General features: G+C 47.9%; 1 protein-coding gene across 12 annotated transcripts in view; it reads right to left on the bottom strand.

The window, feature by feature from the left end:
- tead3 (TEA domain transcription factor 3) overlaps positions 1 to 20,482 on the bottom strand; it is a 231,197-nt gene that overhangs the window by 62,640 nt on the left and 148,075 nt on the right. For 7 of the 12 annotated variants that reach the window (XM_033042769.1, XM_033042778.1, XM_033042773.1 and 4 more), the window contains 2 exons: positions 14,952 to 15,014; positions 14,803 to 14,865 (listed from right to left, as the gene is read on the bottom strand). In XM_033042769.1, the coding sequence (XP_032898660.1) occupies positions 14,803 to 14,865; positions 14,952 to 15,014 (126 nt within the window). The remainder of the gene's footprint in view (positions 1 to 14,802; positions 14,866 to 14,951; positions 15,015 to 20,482) is intronic. The other 5 variants (XM_033042775.1, XM_033042777.1, XM_033042780.1 and 2 more) reach the window with 2 other exon arrangements.

Genomic DNA, 20,482 nt, shown 5'->3' with positions numbered 1-20,482 from the left:
CTGGTCAAAGGACATTTCAATGCTCAAGGACAAATTCGTTTTCGGAGAGAAAGAAATATTAGCCATGATTGAATGGCGGAGCAGACTCGATGGGCCGAGTGGCCTAATTCTGCACCAATGTCTTTCCTCATTTCGGTCCTAAATGGCATACCCCTTATTCTTAAACTGTGACCTCTAGTTCTGGACTCTCCCAACATCAGGAACATTTTTCCGGCCTCTAGTCTGTCCAATCCCTCTCCATCCCTCCCCCACCGCAGTTGTTCTTTTAGTTTCATTGTTCGTATCCCTTCATTATCCTCTTCCACGCCCAACAATGGACCATTATGGGCTCCACCTTTCCTGTGGCCATTGTGGCCATTGATCACTCACTCACACTAGTTCTATGTTATTCCACATTCGCATCCACTCCCTACACACCAGGCCGATTAACCTACAAACCCGCACATCTTTGGGATGTGGGAGGAAACCGGAGCACCCAGAGTAAACCCACAGGGAGAACGTGCAAACTCCACACAGTCAGCACCCGAGGTCAGGATCGTTCCTGGGTCTCTGGCGCTGCAAGGCAGCAGCTCTACCAGTTGTTACCCTTAATTGCATCCTTACAATTAAACCCACGTTTCTTTTCAGGGTTCCAAGGTATCAATTATCAGGCCCTATCGGAGGGGGGGCAACGAGTGCCATTTGGCATGGGCCTCATGCCTGTTTGCTTCAAAGGGATTTTGATTTGTAGGCCTCTAAAATTGAGGTGCCTCTGCTTGATCTTGGTTTGGGGGCCTCTAAAATTGAAATTGGCCTGGGCCTCAGTTCATCTATGAGAGGGCCTGTCAACTATAAGAATTTTTGAAGTGCGGCAATATAATCCAATCTCTGTTCATTTTGACTCGATATAACATTCAGCACTTTTCATCCTTCGGCCTAGTGAGTCCACAATGACCAGCGATCCCCGCACATTAACACAAGCCTACACACATTACGGATAATTTACCCTCACACCAAGTATACAAACCTAAGCCAATTAACCTACAAACCTATGCGTCTATGGAGCGTGGGTGGAGGCCAAAGATCTCAGAGAAAATCCACGTGATCACGGGGAGAACGTACCAACTCCGTACAGATAGCACCCGGGGTCGGGATCGAACCCGGGTCTCCGGCACTGCGAGCACTGTAAGGCAGTAACTCTACCGCTGCACCACGGTTTAATCAAGATTACTGTGGCATTACTTTCATCATCTCTTTTTGGCAGGCAATATCCACACAGCTCAATGAACTGAGATGTTGATTACATCACAAGGCTTTCAAAGCCACATTTGCAATGGACATGTCCCTCACAGCTATTTTCCGATACTGTAACACAGACCGTAGCATCTTTAGAGCGACCACTGGGGGAGTCAGAGAATAAATCATAACTAGCAAGAAATCCACTAACAAGACCAGAGAGGAATTTCCATGTTTGGTTTGGATTGGCATGGTTTAGTTTGGTTTAGTTTAGTTTAGAGACACAGCGCAGAAACAGGCCCTTCGGCCCACCGAGTCCGCGACGACCAGCGATCCCTGCACGTTAACGCTATCCTACACACAATCGGGACAATTGACACAAACACCAAGCCAATTAACCTACAAACCTGTGACTCTTTCGAATGTGGGAGGAAACCGAAGATCTCGGAGAAAACGCACGCAGGTCACGGGAGAACGTACAAACTCCGTACAGACAGCACCCGTAGTCGGGATCGAACCCGGTTCTCCGGCGCTGCAAACACTGCAAGGCAGCAACTCTACCGCTGCGCCACCGTGCCGCCCTTTAGTTTAGTGTGGTTTAGTTTGGTTTGGTTTAGTTTCGAGATACAGTGCGAGAACAGGCCCACTGAGTCCGTGTCAACCAGTGATCCCTCACACTAGCACTATTCTCCACACTGGGGACAATTTATAATTCTTACTGAAGCCAAATAACCTACAAGCCTGTACATCCTTGGAGTGTGGGAGGAATTAATGGGAACCTGAGGAGCAACTTTTTTTACACAAAGGGTGGTGGATATATGGGACAAGCTGCTGGAGGAGATAGTTGAGGCAGGTACTACCAAAACAGTCAAGTAGACGAAATGTTTAAGAAGGAACTGCAGATGCTGGAAAAATCGGAAGTAGACAAAAATGCTGGAGAAACTCAGCGGAATAAGTGACATTTCGGGTCGAGACCCTTCTTCAGACTGAAGAAGGGTCTGAAGAAAGGTCGCGACCCGAAACATCACCTGTTCCTTCGCTCCATAGATGCTATCTCACCCGCTGAGTTTCTCCAGCATTTTTGTCTACCACAACAGTCAAAAAACGTTTGGAATGTGGGAGGAAATCGGAGCACCCGGAGAAAACCCACGCAGGTCACGGGGAGAATGTACAAACTCTGTGCAGACAGTACCCGTAGTCAGGATCGAACCAGGGTCTCTGGCGCTGTAAGGCAGCAAGTCTATCGCTGTGCCACTGTGCCACCTTACTCAAAGCTTAAGTGACATTTCATTGACGGCGCTGGAAAAATTCTTATCGTTTGTTTATTCCGCGCAAAAAAAATCAACCTTACATCCTGATTTTCCCGTACTTATTTTTCACCAATATCATTAAAAAAAAACCAGGTCAGCAATTCGTTGCTGTCTTGGAAACATGCCCGTGAATAAATTAGCTGCAGAATTTCCTGCCAAACTTCCTACATCCCATCAGTGACTGCATTCAAAATGTATATTTTGAAAGGCTGTAAGGTTTTGTGGTATGATCCAAAATTGTAAAAGGAAATGAAAGATCTTCCCCTTTTCAGAGATGGCATTAGTACTTCATCCTAAGTTTCTTTAACAATTAGGTGACAGTAGATAGGGTTGGCCGCAGTGAACTAAGTTTCCATGAAGATGTTTAAAGGCTTTTCGTTTAGTTTTAGTTTTTAGAGATACAGCGCGGAAACAGGCCCTGCAGCCCACCGAGACCACACCGACCAGCGATCCCCGCACACTAAGACTATTCTGCACACACTAGGGACAATTTACATTTATACCAAGCCAATTAACCTACGATTAACTGTACGTGTTTGCAGTGTGGGATGAAACCGGAGCACCCGGAGAAAACCCACGCAGGTCATGTGGAGAATGTACAAACTCCGTACAGACAGCACCCGTAATCAGGATCGGACCCGGGTCTCTGGCGCTGTAAGGCAGCAATTCTACCGCTGCGCCACCGTGCCGCCTTAATTCTATTTAATCTGTAATTCCGCTGTTCCTGCTTGCAGTGACCTCCATTCCTCCATCTCAAGTAGTGAATCCCATGTTTCTGAACCCTTCTTTTGCTGGTGGTTCATACCCTAACAATTGGCACAGTCTAAGTTGGCCAGAAAGGGCTTGGTGCAAATATAGCAGTGCTCGGCGTGAAGGAAGTCCTGTAAACTGCTTATAACCTGATTGACTGAAGAATTTCCACTCCAGTCCGGGAACCAGCTACTCCTGTGAGCCAATTGCCCAAAACTTCTCCAGAGAAACCGAAATGTAATAAATGAGGTCTGATGGATCCAGTCAGGCAAACTCCAGTAAAGCCAGCGTTTGAAATTATGTGCAGCTGCTTTTTTCTGCTGCACATATTCCAAGGGAGAATCAGTCCGGTTAAAATGATCATCCAAAGCTCGTGGGTCAACAAGCAAGAGAGTACAATAGTCAATGGTAGAAGGTGCTCTTTCTTGAAGAGGGGGAAAAGCGGGAATGGCAACATGCACGAAGAAAGCCAGGCTGTACGGCAGAATTCGTCAAAGTGGACCCAAACACTGAGAAAACTACCGATACTTACTCTGGGGTTGGGAAATGAAACAGAGTAGGCATTCTCCATTTTGTGCAGGAAGGAACCGCAAGCGCCGGTTTACACCGAAGATAGACAGGAAATGCTGGAGTGACTCAGCGGGACAGGCAGCATTTCTGGTGTGTGGGAAGGAACTGCAGATGCTGGTTTACACTGAAGTTAGACACAAAAGGCTGGAGTGACTGAAGAAGGGTCTCGAGCCGAAACGTCACCTATTCCTTTCCTCCGGAGATGCTGTCTGACCCACTGAGTTACTCCAGCCTTTTGTCTTTCCCCATTTTTAAATGTTCCTCTTCAGTAATCTATATCATCAGTGGTATTGTTGATTCTGAATTAACCCGTTTAATCCCATCTACATGGTTTTGTACAACATGCAGGTAGCTTCGGCTTGATAGAAAGTCAATTGTTCCATCTATTATTTAGTCTAATTGATCTAGTCCTACGTGTGCGGGTGTCCCACTGAACACGAGTCAAGGCAATCCCTGTCTAGATTCACATCCTCTTCAGAGGTCTTCAGTCCCAATGTTTGATAACACCGCTCATCTCACTGTTACCGGGGAGAGGTAAAAATACGGGCAAGGGCGGGAAGTGGGAACGGGCTTGAAGCTAAGAAGCAGCTGTACCACCGGGCCACATGATGGCAGTGTTTAGGGAGGGAGAGGTGGAAGGGATGTGGGGTGGGAGGGGGAAAGAGGCAAAGAGATAGCTGTTGGACAGGAGATGTTAAGAGCACAGGCATGCTTAGTGACAGCAGAGAGGCTGGCTACAAATTCAGCTACTCCTCATAAATCCATCTTGTAGTCCTTTCCTAGAATAAGGATTGAATTGCAGCTTCATATTACTGACTATCTGTTTTCAAGATGGCACCCAACCCAGGCCCAACCCACTTGCTTGCTAGACACAGAAGCAGATCTACAATCACATATTGCAATCGCTCCACACTCCTAACTCACACTGTGGACGGCTCGATTGTAATTGTCTATAGTCTTTCTGCTGACGAGATAGCACTCCACAAAAAAATGCGCTTCACTCTACCTCGGTCCACGTGACAATAAACTACTAAACTAAACAAATTAAACTAATGATTGGGGCATGGGGGTGTTTCATCCAGTCTAGGTTCAGAGGTTCACGACTTACTAACCAGAAACACTCTTTGGACTTTAGATTTTAGAAATACAGCGCGGAAAGAAGCTCTTTGGCCCACCGAATCTGCATCGGCCAGCGATCACCCTGTATACTAGTAGTATCCCAATACAATTTTACCGAAGCCAATTAACCTACAAACCTGGACGTCTTTGGAGTGTGGGAGGAAACCGGAGCATCCGGAGAAAACCCACGCAGGTCACGGCGAGAACGTACAAACTCCGCACAGACAGCACCCGTAGTCAGGATCGAACCCGGGCTTCTGGTGCTGTAAGGCAGCAGCTCTACCACTACGCCACTGTGCCACCTTTACACCCACTGAAAGCCAGAGGAACATCTCTGCCCAAAACCCCACCAGTGAGATGAGTTGGCACCAGCATGGATGTGTGTGCCCATATTTAGTTACTTTTAGTTTTAAAGTGAAGACGGTAAACCTCCAATATGAACCTTGTGAAAATATGATCTAGTTAAGGAGGTTTTAGCGTCACCGTACCGGTTGAAAAGGGTTGAATTCATTGTGCGGGTTGAGACAGATGCAATCATGGCATATGTTGCTTTTGCATGGGCACATGGACATGCAAGGAATGGGGGGATATGGACCACGTGCAGGAACATAAGACTTGTCCGTGGCATCATGTTGGGCACAGACATTGTGGGCCGAAGGGCCTGTTCCTGTGCTGTACTGATACATTCTATGTTCAGTTTTTTGTTTGGCGACACATCGCAGAAACAGGCCCTTCGGCCCACCAAGCCCGTGCTGGCCAGCGAACCCCGCACACTAACACTACCCTACACACATCAGGGACAATTTTACATATATACAAAGCCAATTCACCTACTAACCTGTAGGCCTTTGGAGTGTGGGAGGAAACCAAAGATCTCGGAGAAAACCCACGCAGGTCAGGAGGAGAACGCACAAACTCTGTACAGACAGCACCTGTAGTCGAGATCGAACCCGGGTCTCTGGCGCTGTGAGCCCTGTCGGGCAGCAACTCTACCGATGTGCCACCCCAACGTGTGGCTAGATGTTCCCACATGGATTCCCCACACAACAGGCTGGAGTCGATGGGCGATTTCTCTGCGCGCTTGTGACCTTGCTTAAGGACAAGAAATTTTCTTCTGAGAAATCATAGCCAAGTCTGACCTCGCCTAACCCAATATTTTCAATAAGTGTGAGGAAGGGGATCTTAGTCGCTGTCTATGGCTGGTGCTGTCTGTGTTGTTGGTGTGGACAGAGGGGATAATACCTTGCAGACACACTAATACAGTGGAAGCATTTTCCTAGCCCAGGCTGGTTGGTTTTTCCCTGCTATGACAGCCATCCTTTAAGGGTTGCAATTGTAGCCATGTGGAGCCACATCCACTGGCAAGGATTCAACCCCAACCCAGGTTACTTTGGATGCCGTGCCCTGCGACGTTCTGGCCTTGCTCCAGAACCACGGAGGTCACGGTGGCGCAGTGTTAGAGTTGCTGCCTTACGGCGAATGCAGCGCTAGAGACCCAGGTTCGATCCCGACCACAGGTGCTGTCTGTAGGCAGTTTGTACCTTCTCCCCGTGACCTGCGTGGGCTTTCACCGAGATCTTCGCTTTCCTCCCACATTCCAAAGACGTACAGGTTTGTAGGTTAATTGGCTTGGTAAATGTAAAAATTGTCCCTAGTGGGTGTAGGATAGTGTTAATGTGCGGGGATCGCTGGTCGGCGCGGACCTGGACCTGTTTCCGCGCTGTATCTCTAAAAAGAAAACCTTGGCTGGTCTCCGCTTGGCCGTGACAAAGCTGAGCCAGCACCCTGCTGCGGTCCACTCAGGTTCTGCACATGCAACTCTGGAGAAAGCATCTCGGACGGCCAGTCCCCCTCTCTCTAGTAGCACGCCCGACTGTATTTGGACTGCCACAGGTCAGCTAAGGAGGCGGACAACAAGCCAGCTCTCACATCACGAAGATGGCTTCGGTTTTGTCTATTTGCACTATTAAAGTCTGTTTGTTTTAATGTGTACACACACACACACACATATATATGCACACACATATACACGCACACACATATATACATGCAGACATGTGTATATATATGCACACATATATACGCACGTACACGCACACATATATATACACGCACACAAACACATATATACACACATATATATATATATATGTGTACATAATGTATGTGTGTATATATGTGTGTGTGTGTGTGTACACATTAAAACAAACAGACTTTAATAGTGCAAATAGACAAAACCGAAGCCATCTTCGTGATGTGAGAGCTGGCTTGTTGTCCGCCTCCTTAGCTGACCTGTGGCAGCTATATATACACACACACACATATACAGAGCATATATGCATATATGTGTGTGTACATATGTGTATATATGGTGTATATCTATGTATGTATATGGAACTTTTTTCTCGTTTATTATATTGTTTACAGTGAACTATGTTCACATATTCTGTTGTGCTGTTGCAAGTAAGAGTTTCACTGTTCTATCTGGAACCTATGACAATAAAACACTCTCGACTCTCTCTCTCTCTCTCTCGGCTGCATCCACCATAATGCCGCTGCGAGTCAGGCACACAAGCCACAATTGCCCAAACGAAGGTGGCAAGAGATGGTGCAACAACGCCTTTGAATCTTGGCTTAGGTAGGATAAAGCAATCTGCTATTGTTCAGAGAATCTTTGTAGTCAAGTATTGTGTAGGAAGGAACTGCAGTTGCTGGTTTAAACCGAAGATTTAAAGAGGTGACGATTTGGGTCGAGACCCTTCCTCAGACTCGTCCCGAAACGTCACACAGTCCTTCTCTCCAGAGATGCTGCCTGACCCGCTGAGTTACTCCAGCTTTTCGAGTCCAGCTTTTGTAGTCAAGTAGCTGGGTAATGCTTACTGTGCATTGAGGGTTGGGTGGTGTAAAGAGGGTTTAAAAGTGTAAAAGGCTGGAGTACGGGCGGCTGAGGAGATCAAGAACTAGGGGTAGAGGTGGTGGTGTAGACTGATCTGATGTTCAGCTTGGTTTAGAGATACAGCGCGGAAACAAGCCCTTCGGAACAACCAGTCCTTGCTGACCAGCGATCCCATAGACCAGCGCTATCCTACACACAAGGGATAATTTACAATCTTTACCGAAATAATTTCTTTAGTCAAAGGCTGGTGAATCTGTGGAATTCATTGCCACAGGCGGCTGTGGGTGCCAATGGACATTTTTAAGGCGGAGGGTGTCAGAGGTTATGGGGTGAAGGCAGGTGGATAGGGTTAAGAGGGAAAGATAGATCAGCCATGATTGAATGGCGGAGTAGACATGATGGTCCGAATGGCCTAATTCTGCTCCTAAAAGTTATGAACTAGTGATCCGGTTAGGCTACATCCATGTATCATGTATCTGAACACTGTAAATGGCTCGATTGTAAACATGTATTGTCTTTCCGCTGACTGGTTAGCACGCAACAAAAGCTTTTCACTGTACCTCAGTACATGTGACAATAAACTAAACTGTAACTTAGGTCGGCATGGTGGCACAGCGGTAGAGTTGCTGCCTTACAGCGAATGCAGCGCCGGAGACCCAGGTGCGATCCCGACAACGGGTGCTGTCTGTATGGAGTTTGTACGTTCTCCCCGTGACCTGCGCGGGTTTTCTCCGAGATCTTCGGTTTCCTCCCACACTCCAAAGACATGCAGGTATGTACGTTAATTGGTTTGGTAAATGTAAAAATTGTCCCTAGTGGGGGGTGGGATAGTGTTAATGTGCGGGGATCGCTGGTCGCGTGGACCCGGTGGGCCGAAAGGGCCTGTTTCCGCGCTGTATCTCTAAACTAATTGATCTAACACTGCATCCAGTTCTGGCCACAGATACGGGGGGGAGGGGGGGGGGGGGGGGTTGTCAGGAAGATTTGCTTATCGTGTGGTGAGCGTTATTGTCCTTGGAGCGTGATGGAAGCGGAGACGCACAACAATTTCAGAAAAGGACAGAGTGGGGGAAATGGGGCTGACCGGATTGCCGCTCAAGAGACACAGCACAGATTCAATGGGTTGAATGGCCTCTTTATGTAGCTAATGATTCGAAGGGTCGACAATAGACTTGGTTCTCCCTCTTTTAAATGATTCAAGGTGTATGCACGGGGTGACTGCACAAACTCCGTAGTCGGGATCGAACCCGGGTCTCCGGCGCTGCATTCGCTGTAAGGCAGCAACTCTACCGCTGCGCCACCCTGACCGCCCAATTTTGGATGGACGGGGTGGGGTCCAGGGGATGGGGAAATATTCCTGGGCTACCTGAGGGGTAACGTTTTCACACATTTATTCCATGGAGCACGGGAGGATGAGAGGTGAACTTATAGCGGTGTACACGGGAGGAATAGATCGGGTAGACACACAGAGTCTCTTGCCCAGAGTTGGGGAATCGAGAACCAGAGGTCACAGGGTTAAGGTGAGGGGGGAAAGATTTAACCCTGAGGGGTAACTTCTTCACATAAAGGGTGGTGGGTGTATGGAACGAGCTGCCAGATGAAGGAAGTTGAGGCAAGACCCATCAAAACATTTAAGAAACATTGAGACAGGTACATGGATAGGACAGGTTTAGAGGGATATGGGCCAAATGCAGGCAGGTGGGACTAGTGTGGATGGGACATGTTGGTCGGCATGGGTATGTTGGGCCGAAGGGCCTGTTTCCACTCTGGATGACTCTATGACAAGCATCACTGGCCTTTATTCCCAGATCTAATGGGCCTTGGAGAATGGCAGGTGGACTTTTCTCCGGAGCTGCTGCAGTTTGTGTGGTTTAGGTATTCCCACAGCTCCGAGAGGTGGGGAGATCTAATTATCCCCCAAATTACTCTAAATTGGAAAAATAACCAACCTCTACTTGAATCGTCTCTGGTTGCACATGGTAACGATTATTTCTGGAGCCGAGAGTCTACACAAACCTCTTGTAGCGGAGTTTAAACAAAAACTCTGTGTTCTGCGGCTCTGTTTAATTTTGTTAAATGGAAATTGAATTCCATCTTTATTTCTAACCCCCCCCCCTCCCCATCCTGGCATGACGGAATGATCCTGCTTATATAGAGTTTCCTTTTTGGTGGGGGGTTTTTGTGATAATTTTAGATCTCCCCCTTCCCCGTAGCTTGCAAAGCCATCACCAGTCACTGCAAGCTCTCCTGCCTGTGGGAAGAGTGCAACTGAAGATAAGAGCCTGCTGCAGTTAACTAGAGCAGGACGGCATGGTGGCGCAGTGGTAGAGTCGCTGCCTTACAGCGCCAGAGACCCGGGTTCGATCCTGACTACGGGCGCTGTCTGTAGGTAGTTTGTACCTTCTCCCCGTGACCTGCGTGGGTTTTCTCCGAGATCTTCGGTTTCCTTCCACAATCCAAAGACATACAGATTTGTCAGTTAATTGGCTTGGTATCAATGTAACATTGTCCCTAGTGTGTGTAGGGTAGTGTTACTGTGCAGGGATCGCTGGTTAGTGCAGACTGCTCTCACCCCAACCACAGACTGTTTACCCTCCTACCATCCGGGAGGCGCTACAGGTCTCTCCGTTGCCGGACCAGCAGGTCCAGGAACAGCTTCTTCCCTGTGGCTGTTACATTACTCAACACTGTACCTCGGTGACTGCCAATCACCCTCCCCCCCCCGGACACTCCTTCCACCAGAAAAAAAATTATTGCACTACTGTGACTATGCCCGTAAATATATTTATTTATTGCTCATATTCTTTGTCGCCCTTCTAGGGAGATGCTAACTGCATTTCGTTGTCTCTGTACTGTACACTGCACAATGACTATAAAGTTTGAATCTGAATCTGAATCTGACTCGGTGGGCCGGGGGGCCTGTTTCTGCACTATAATCTCTCGACTCAACTCAAAGTAACTTGCAGTCGGACGTATATAAGATGTTGGTGAGATCACATTTAGATTATTGTTTTTCAATTTTGGGCTTAATGGTTTGTTTACTTTAGAAATACAGCGCGGAAACAGGCCCATCGGCCTGCCAAGTCCTCGCCGACCAGCGATCCCTGCACACTAACACTATCCTACACACAGCTAGGGACAATTTTACAATTATACCAAACAAATTAATCTACAACCCCATGCTTCTTGTGGAGTGTGGAAGGAAACCAGGGATCCTGGAGAAAACCCATGCAGGTCACGGAGAGAACGTCTTGACTCCGTACAGACAAGCAGTCATAGTCAGAATGGAACCCGGGCCTCTGGCGTTGTACGGCAGCAACTCTACCGCTGCCCCCACTGTGACGCCCGTGTTCTCACGTTGTGGGAAAGATGTTGTCAAGCTGGACAGGGTGCAGGGAAGATATACGAGGATGTTGCCGGGACTCGAGGGCCTGGGCTACAGGGAGAAGATGATCAGGCTAGGACTCTATTCCATGGAGAGCAGGAGGAGTGCCAGAGTGACCTTATAGAGGTGTACAAAATCATGAGAGGAATAGATTGGGTAATTGCCCACATTAGAGGAATCGAGAACCAGACGACAGATGGCACAATGGGCTAAGTGTTCGGCTGGCAACCGGAAGGTAGCCGGTTCGAATCCCGCTTGGAGTGCATACTGTCGTTGTGTCCTTGGGCAAGACACTTCACCAACCTTTGCCTGTGTGTGAATGTGTGTGAGTGATTGGTGGTGGTCGGAGGGGCCGTAGGCGCAGATTGGCAGCCACGCTTCCGTCAGTCTGCCCCAGGGCAGCTGTGGCTACAGAAGTAGCTTACCACCACCGAGTGTGACTGAGGAGTGAATGAATAATGCGATGTAAAGCGCCTTGAGTATTAGAAAGGCGCTATATAAATCCCATCCATTATTATTATTATTATAGGTTTAATGTGGGCGGGGAAAGGTTTAATAGGAACCTGAAGGGTAACTTTTTCCACAAAGGGTGGTGGGCGTATGGAACAAGCTGACAGTGGAGATGGTTGAGGTAGGGACTCTTGAATCATTTAAGAATCATTTAGACAGGTACATGGATTAGACGGGTTTAGAGGGATATGGGCCAAATGCAGGCAGGTGGGACTAGTGTAGATGGGACATGGTGGGTCGGTGTGGGCCAGTTGGGCAGAAGGGCCTGTTTCCACGCCGTATGACTCTAGGACAGAAACTAATCCAAGCACAGATCCTTGTTCTCTTTCTCACTCCTCCAACCCTCAGCTCCGCACCTCTCCTGGGTCTGCTGAGGCTGAAGCCGGTGTTCCCGAGGGTCGGTGTCAGTGCGGGAAGGCTCCCCACCCAAGCAATAGGTTGAATGCCAAGGGAATGGAAGATTGCACAAAAGCAGCTGAAACGTTGGGGAGAAAGTTCCGTGATGGAATCAGCTTGCTCAATGATCCCTGCAGATGAAACTCTCCCAAATCCCACCGCCTCATCTCATTCCATGCTCACCCTTTCCAACGGTTCTCCCCGCCCGTATCCTTTCATATCCTTCCTCTTTCCCACCCATGTATTCTTTTCCAGCTTTGTTCAGCTGTAATCTTCTGGAAAAAATACATTATATTCCCAGAACAGATAACATTTTTCTCAAATCTTTCTTCGGTACAGTGGGAAATGAACTCCTCGCCAAAGCAAGGACTGTTTGCTTGGGCAGCTTACAGCCCAGCGGTATGAAAATTGATTTCTCTCACTTCAGGTAGCCCCGGCATTCCCTCTCTCTCTATCCCTCCCCCACCCAAGTCACACCAACTTCTCGTTTTCACCCACCGAACAGCTAACAACAGCCTGTTCCTTCATCATCGTTACTTGTTTGCATATCTTCCATTCATTGTTCTATCTCTCGACATCATCGCCTGTATCTCTCATTTCCCTTTTCCCCAACCAGTCTGAAGAAGGGTCTCGACCCGAAACGTCACCCATTCCTTCTGCCCAGAGATGCTGCCTGTCCCGCTGAGTTACTCCAGCTTTTTGTGTCCACCTTCGGTTTAAACCAGCATCTCTCCTACACACGGACTGTTCCTGGTCAACTGACTACTTTGCAGGAAACTATAGATAATCCTTTGCATCCCCCATGTGATAAAAGTTTCATTAGTTGGACGCGTGTGAATAACAGTCACTCCATACATTTGTCGGGCTGCAGAACAAGTCCTTTAGTGTAGATTCAAGTGGCAAAAATGGAGGTCAGACGTGTCGAAGATCTCAAAGTAGACCTCCATCTGGAGAGAGACAGAGGTAACCAAGCAGAGGGAAGATCTACTGAAGGAGAAGGAAGTGGAGCTATGCGGCATGCTGCAAACCTCTGGAGGCCTAACATCTGCAGAGTTAGAGAGGGGTTAGTTCACGAAGCACAGGAAATGGGTTAGTTTGCGAGTTCACTGCACACTGCCACGAAGCCAAAATTAAAAAAATAAAAAATAAAGTCACCCATTAATAGCCAGAGAGAAGCTGAGATCTGAACCTGAAACACAGTGCCGTTCTGATAACACTGTTCGACGTCAAAGGGAAAGCTGACCGATGCACATATTATTTGTTCCTGTACTTTCGGGGAGTCCAAAGATAGACACAAAATGCTGGAGTAACTCAGCAGGATAGGCAGCATCTCCAGAGAGAAGGAATGGATGGACCTTCTCTCCAGAGATGCTGCCTGTCCCGCTGAGTTCTTCCAGCATTTTTCCTCTCTATCTTTGGTTTAAACCAGCATCTGCAGTTCCTTCCTACACATTTCGTCTGCCCCCTGATTCCAGCCAGGCTCCAGCACAAGAGCTCTTCCTTCATGGGAGGTTCAAAGCCGCATGTCTGTCGCCACGTCATGGGACAGAGAGAGCAGTCACAAATTCTGCTGGGCGCATCTTGGTTGAGCATTGACACGATGGCCAGCTCTAATGCTGACTTCTCCTGACTGTGTCCTGGGTTCAGTCGGGCTTTGTCGGGATAATTAATTATCCATTAATTGTCCCAAGTTCCCTTAATTCGGAATTTATCTTGGTAAAGTCACAAGTGAGCGAACAGGATTAGGTTTGGGGGGTATACCTGGCTCTCATCCTAGAGCTGCCTTAGTTTTGTTTTCTTTAGAGATACAGAGTAGAAACTACCGAGTCCACGCTAACCAGTGATCCCCGACACACTAACACTATCCCTAGTACTAGGGGCAATTTACAATTTTACCGAAGCCAATTAACCTCCAAACGTCTTTGGAGTGTTTGAGGAAACTGGGACATCCGGTGAAAAACCCTCGCAGGTCAGGGGGAGAACGTACAAACTACGTACAGACAGCACCCGTAGCCAGGATCGAACCCTGGTCTCTGACGTTGTAAGGCAGCAACTCTACCGCTGAGCCACCGTACCGCCCTTAAGAATGAGGACGAGTGTTAAAAAATCTAGAAGATCCATGAATGTCGTCCTGTTTATAGCTCAAGGGCTTTCTTTAGGCTGTGTGTTGCTTTAGTAACATCAGTTTGTTGGGGGTTATAGTGGGAATGATTAATGTACCGCCAGTGACATTGGATTCAATATTACTCTTCAACAATGAGGTGCCTAAAGCTAGAGGGCCTAAGTTTAGAGTAAGAGCTAAGAGGAACTTTTTCTCCAGAGCATGGTTTAACATTTAAGAAGCATCGAGACGAGTACCTGAATCATTAAACGCAGAAGAGCCTATAGACCAAGTGGTGGTAAAAGGAATTGGTGTAGATGGTTAGCATGGGCAAGGTGGGCCGAAGGGCCTGTTCCTGTGCCGTATGATCCCGCGTAGATGGTTAGCATGGGCAAGGCGGGCCGGAAGGCCTGTTCCTGCACCGTATGATCCCGCGTTAATGCGGGGGTTCATTGAGGTGGGCGTTGGGTTGGACTGGACAGTATTATCAGAACTGGCGTTCAGTCTCAGCCTGGTGCCAAACACAGGGCCAAAGCAGAGAAGCGCATACCTTTAGCTTGGACTGAATCTCACGGGCTTTCCTTCTGGCAAGAACCTGCATATGACTAGACACCTGCAGGAAAGAGCAAAGGGGAAGAAAAAGAAGAGCCTGTAACCATGGAGATGAACGTCCCCCGGATTCATGCCGGCTGCACCTACCTTGATACTTGCTTGGTACTCTCGTACTTTCTTCCTGGCTAACACCTGTATGTGACTAGACACCTATGTTGACGAGACAATTTAAAGACAAAAAACACAAATGAAAGGCAATGCTTCCGTCACTCCTGTACACAAGTGATTACATTATTAGTCGATTAGTTCGGGCATGCAAGGCCAGGCCTCCCCATCACCATCTCCAGCCTTTCCCCAAGCTCCCGCTATAGCCCTGCTTCCACTAACAGCCATGCAGTTGAAAGCCATTTTGTGTTTTGTTCTCGGCACCCGCCCACCTCGTCAGGTTTTAATTTCGCTGTGTTTTGGAAAGCAGGGTAGTTTGGAAACGTCGTTACTATGGCAACCAGTTATATCACCATTGAGTCCTCCGCACCACCAGGGATCCACGTATGCAGCAACCAAATTGTTCTTGGAGTCGTACAGCATGGATACAGGCCCTTCGGCCCACACCGCCATTCGAGCGCCCGTCCACACTTCGAGTCGGAAGAAGAGTCTCGGCCTGAAACGTCACCTATCCATGCTCTCCAGAGATGCCGCCTGTCCCGCTGAGTTACTCCAGCATCTTGCGTCTACCCATCCACACCACTTTGGAGTCCAGTGGTAAAAATTGGCAAAGATCTAGACAGTCAGAACCTTTTGCCCAGGGATGGGAAATGAATGCCCAACACTAGAGGGCATAGGTCTAAGGTGAGAGGGGGAAAGTTTAATGGAGATGTGCGGGGAAGGTTTTATCGAAAGTGGTAGGGGCCTGGAACGCGTTGCCTGGGGAGGTGGTGGAGGTAGACACAATAGTGGTGTTTAGAATTTAGAAGATTGAGGGGGGATCTTATAGAGACTTGCAGAGTTCTTGGGGGGTTTGGACAGGCTAGATGCAGGAAGATTGTTCCCGATGTTGGGGAGGTCCAGAACAAGGGGTCGCGGTTTGGGGATGGGGGGGGGGGAGGTCTTTTAGGACCGAGATGAGAAAATCATTTTTTACACGGAGAGTGGTGAATCTGAGGAATTCTCTGCCACAGAAGGTAGTTGAGGCCACAGTTCATTGGCTATATTTAAGAGGGAGTTAGATGTGGCCCTTGTGGCTAAATGGATCAGGGGGTATGGAGAGAAGGCAGGGATGGGATACTGAGTTGGATGATCAGCCATGATCATATCGAATGGCGGTGCAGGCTCGAAGGGCCGAATGGCCTACTCCTGCACCCATTTTCTATGTTTCTATGCTTCTATGTTTAAAAGGCTTTAAGATAGGCACATTCTTGGTTTGCTTTTTTGGGTATGACTGTATGGCAAATCGAGTTTCGCTGTACCTTATTTGGTACACGTGACAATAAAATACCTTTGAACCTCTGAACGTGGAAGTACAGGGAAGAGAGGGATATGGATCATGTACAGGGGATAATTCTATCTTGCCATCATGTACAGCACAGAGCATTGTGGGCCGAAGGGCCTGTTCCTGTGCTGTAATGTCCTCTGTAATCCCTTGTCGCTAAACAATCAATGGCCTGAAACATTAACTCCATTTCTCTCTCCACAGATGCTGCCAAACTTGCTGAGTGTCACCATCCATATTCTGTTTTTATTTGAACATGAAATACTTGTCCCAGTACTCTCACAGAGTGACACAGTGTGGCAACAGGGCCCTTTCAACCTGCCAACACCAACCAACATGTCCCATCTACACTAGCCCCATCCGCCTGTGTTTGGCCCATATCCCTCTAAAACTGTCCTATCCATGTACTTGTCTAAATATTTCTTAAACATTGCAATATTACCTGCCCCAACTACTTAATCCGGCAGCTCTTCCCATACACCCACCAACCTTTGTGTAAAAAAGTTACCCCACAGGTTCCTATTAAATCTTACCCCCCCCCCCCCCGTCTCCTTAAACCTATGTCTTCTGGTTTTCGATTTCTCTACTCTGAACAAGAGACTCTGTGCATTTACCTGATCTTATACTCTCATGATTTTGTGCACCTCTATAAGATCACCCCTCATCCTCCTGCACTCCAAGGAATAGAATCCCAGCCTACTCAACCTCTCCCTATAGCTCGGGCAATGTCTGGGCAACATCCTTGTAAATCTTCCCGGCATCCTTTCCAGCTTGACAACATCTTTCCGATAACATGGTGCCCAAAACTGAACACAATGCTCTAAATTGACCTCACCAACTGCATCATGACCTCTCAACTTCTACACTTTCACCTGTACACCAGCAAGATACTGCCATTTTATTGGATGTACCAGTTATCATTTGGGAAATGTAGATTCTGATTTCAATTTTAAAAATATTGAACAAAGGGAAATGATTTGTTCATAAACTCATTAGTTCTAGGAGCAGAATTTTGGCCCATCAAGTCTACTCTGCCATTCAATCATGGCTGGTCTATCTCTCCCTCCTAACCCCATTCTCCTGCCTTCTCCTCATAACCTCTGACACCTGTATTAATCAAGAATCTATCTATCTCTGCCTTAAAAATATCCACTGACTTGGCCTCCACAGCCTTCTGTGGCAAAGAATTCTACAGATTCACCACCCTCTGACTAAATGCATTCCACCTCATCTCCTTCCTAAAAGAACGTCCTTTAATTCTGAGGCTATGACATCTAGTCCTAGACTCTCCCACTAGTGGAAACATCCTCTCCACATCCACTCTATCCAAGCCTTTCACTATTCTGTGTGATTCAATGAGATTTCCTCTCCTACTACTAAACTCCTGCGTGTACAGTCCCAGTGTTGACAAATGCTTATCATAGGTTAACGTACTCTTTCCTGGGATCATTCTTGTAAACCTCTTCTGGAGCCTCTCCAGAGCCAGCACATCCTTCCTCAGATATGGTCCCCAAAATTGGATTCTCACCCCATTTAGAAAATAGTCTACGCCTTTATTCCTACTACCAAAATGCAGGACTCCACACTTTGCTATACTATATTCCATCTGCCACTTCTCTGCCCACTCTCACAACCTGCCCAAGGCCTGCAGAGTCCTTGATTCGCAAGTATATTCGCAAACTTGGCCACAAAGTCTTCAATCCCCTCGTCCAAATCATTAATATACAACATGAAGGGTAGTAGACCCAGCACCGAGCCCTGCGGAACTTCACTAGTCACTGGCAGCCAGATAAAGCCCCCTTTATTGCCACTCTTTGTCTTCTGCCATCCAGCCAACCTGCTATCCATGCTAGTATCTGCCCTTCGATACCATGGGCTCTCATCTTCCTAAGCAGCCTAACGTGTAGCACCTTATCAAAGGCTTTCTGAAAAATCTAAGTAAACAACATCTACTGACTCTCCTTTGTCTGCCCTGCTATTTCTTCAAAGAATTCCAACAAATTTGTCAAGCAAGACCTCCCTTTCACAAAGCCATGCTGACTTCGACCTATTTTATCATGAACTTCCATAACCTCATCCTTTATAATGGACTCTAAAATCTTCCCAACCATCAAAGTCAGACTAACCGGCCTATAGTTCCCAATATACTGCCTTGCTCCCTTATTGTGCAGCGGGGTAATATTGGCAATTTTCCAATCACCTGGGACCACTCCAGGCTCTAGTGATTCCTGAAATATCACTATCAATGCCACCACAATGTCTAAAGCCACCTCTTTCAGAACCTTAGGCTGCAGTCCATCTTGCCCAGGTGACTTATCCACCTTCAGCTTCCCAAGCACCTTCTCCCCAGTAATAGCCACTCCACTAACTTCCACTTAATTAGGCATATCACAAGATGACAGCTCCAATTACATTGTACACATCTTTAGAATGGGTTACGGGCCTTAGGAAAGGTCCCAACCCAAAACGTCACCTATCCATGTTCTCCAGAGATGCTGCTGACCCGTGGAGTTACTCCAGCACTTTGTGTTTTTCCTCACTACAGTGAGGGTTACCTGATTGATGATCAGCAGACATAAGGTCGTGGCCCATTGATAGGGCATCTGTTTGCAGTCAGTTTTTAGTTTCTTTTTAGTTTGTCAGAGATACAGCGCGGAAACAGGCGATTCGGCCCCCTGAGTCCGCACCGACCAGCGTTCCCCGCACACTCACACTATCCTACACCGACAAGCCAATTAACCTACAAACCTGTACGTCCTTGGAGTGTGGGAGGAAGCCGGAACACCCGGAGAAAACCCACGCCGGTCACGGGGAGAACGTACAAACTCCTCACAGACAGCAACCGTAGTCAGAATCGAACCCGGGTCTCTGGCGCTGTAAGGCAGCAACTCTACCTCTGCACCACCATGCCAGCAATGGCTTGTATTGTTGTAAATTGTCCCTAATTGCAGGATAGCGTTAGTGTGACGGGGTCACAGGTCGGCCGAACTTGTTGTTATGCTCCATATACCTTCCTTTCATCGCAGATCCTCTGGCTAGCTTTGGGCATGGAGCCGGAATAATGTGCTTGCAAGAAAGACATGAATCCCCCGGCCAACAATCTGCCCACTTGTCCGTTGTTTTAGAGTTACGACAGTCTGACTTTCAGCTCGGAGTTGTGTTTGTTTTGGCCATCCCCGTGTGCTGGCAGTACAGTGCTCACCGCAAACGGCATTCCTAAAAAAAACCCAGCATCTGCAATTCCTTGTCTCTTCCAAAAATCTTTCCCTGAATACTGACCATCTCTCTCCCGTCTGACCTCCACCATCGTCCCATGTGTGAAAGAAACCCCCTGACTGCAAGTCCCCCAGTACTTGCCTCCATTCAGCAAGGTCAGGGATGAATAAGTGGGCGATTTCTAAACCTTTGGGTTAAAATCTGTTTTGAACGAGTTTTACGCTCATGTGGGAAGTGGTGCACATGATCCTTGGTGATCATGAAATGGAGAGCATTCCATCCCTCTGCTCAAAACATTTGTCCCTCTCAGGAACCCACCATCTTGCCTGGGATCACAATGAAGAAACAAGGCAGCCGTCGAGTTGTTGCCTCACAGCGGCAGAGAACCAGGTTCGATCCTGACTACCGGTACTATCTGTATAGACAATAGACAACAGGTGCAGGAGTAGTCCATTCGGCCCTTCGAGCCAGCACCGCCATTCAATGTGATCATGGCTGATCATCCCCAATCATTACCCCGTTCCTGCCTTCTCCCCATATCCCCTGACTCCGCTATTTTTAAGGGCCTTATCGAGCTCTCTCTTGAAAGCATCCAGAGAACCTGCCTCCACCGCCCTCTGAGGCAGAGCATTCCACAGACTCACCACTCTCTGTGAGAAAAAGTGTTTCCTCGTCTCCGTTCTAAATGGCTTACTCCTTATTCTTAAACTGTGGCCCCTGGTTCTGGACTCCCCCAACATCGGGAACATTCTGGACTCCCCCAACATTGGGAACAATGGAGTTTGACAGTTCTCCCCGTGACCTGCGTGGGTTTTCCCTGGATGCTCCAATTTGTAGGTGAATTGCCGTGGGTGAAATTGTCCCTAGTGTGTAGGGTAGCATAGTGTATGGGGTGATCACTGGTCGGCGTGGACTAGGTGGGCTAAAGGGCCTGTTTCCGAGCTGTATCTCTAAAGTCTAAAGTAAAGTCTAA

This window comes from Amblyraja radiata, chromosome 24 (assembly GCF_010909765.2).
Source record: "Amblyraja radiata isolate CabotCenter1 chromosome 24, sAmbRad1.1.pri, whole genome shotgun sequence".
NCBI lineage: Eukaryota > Metazoa > Chordata > Chondrichthyes > Rajiformes > Rajidae > Amblyraja > Amblyraja radiata.
Note: the sequence above shows the minus strand (reverse complement) of the source record. Positions and strands in the feature narration are given on the sequence as shown.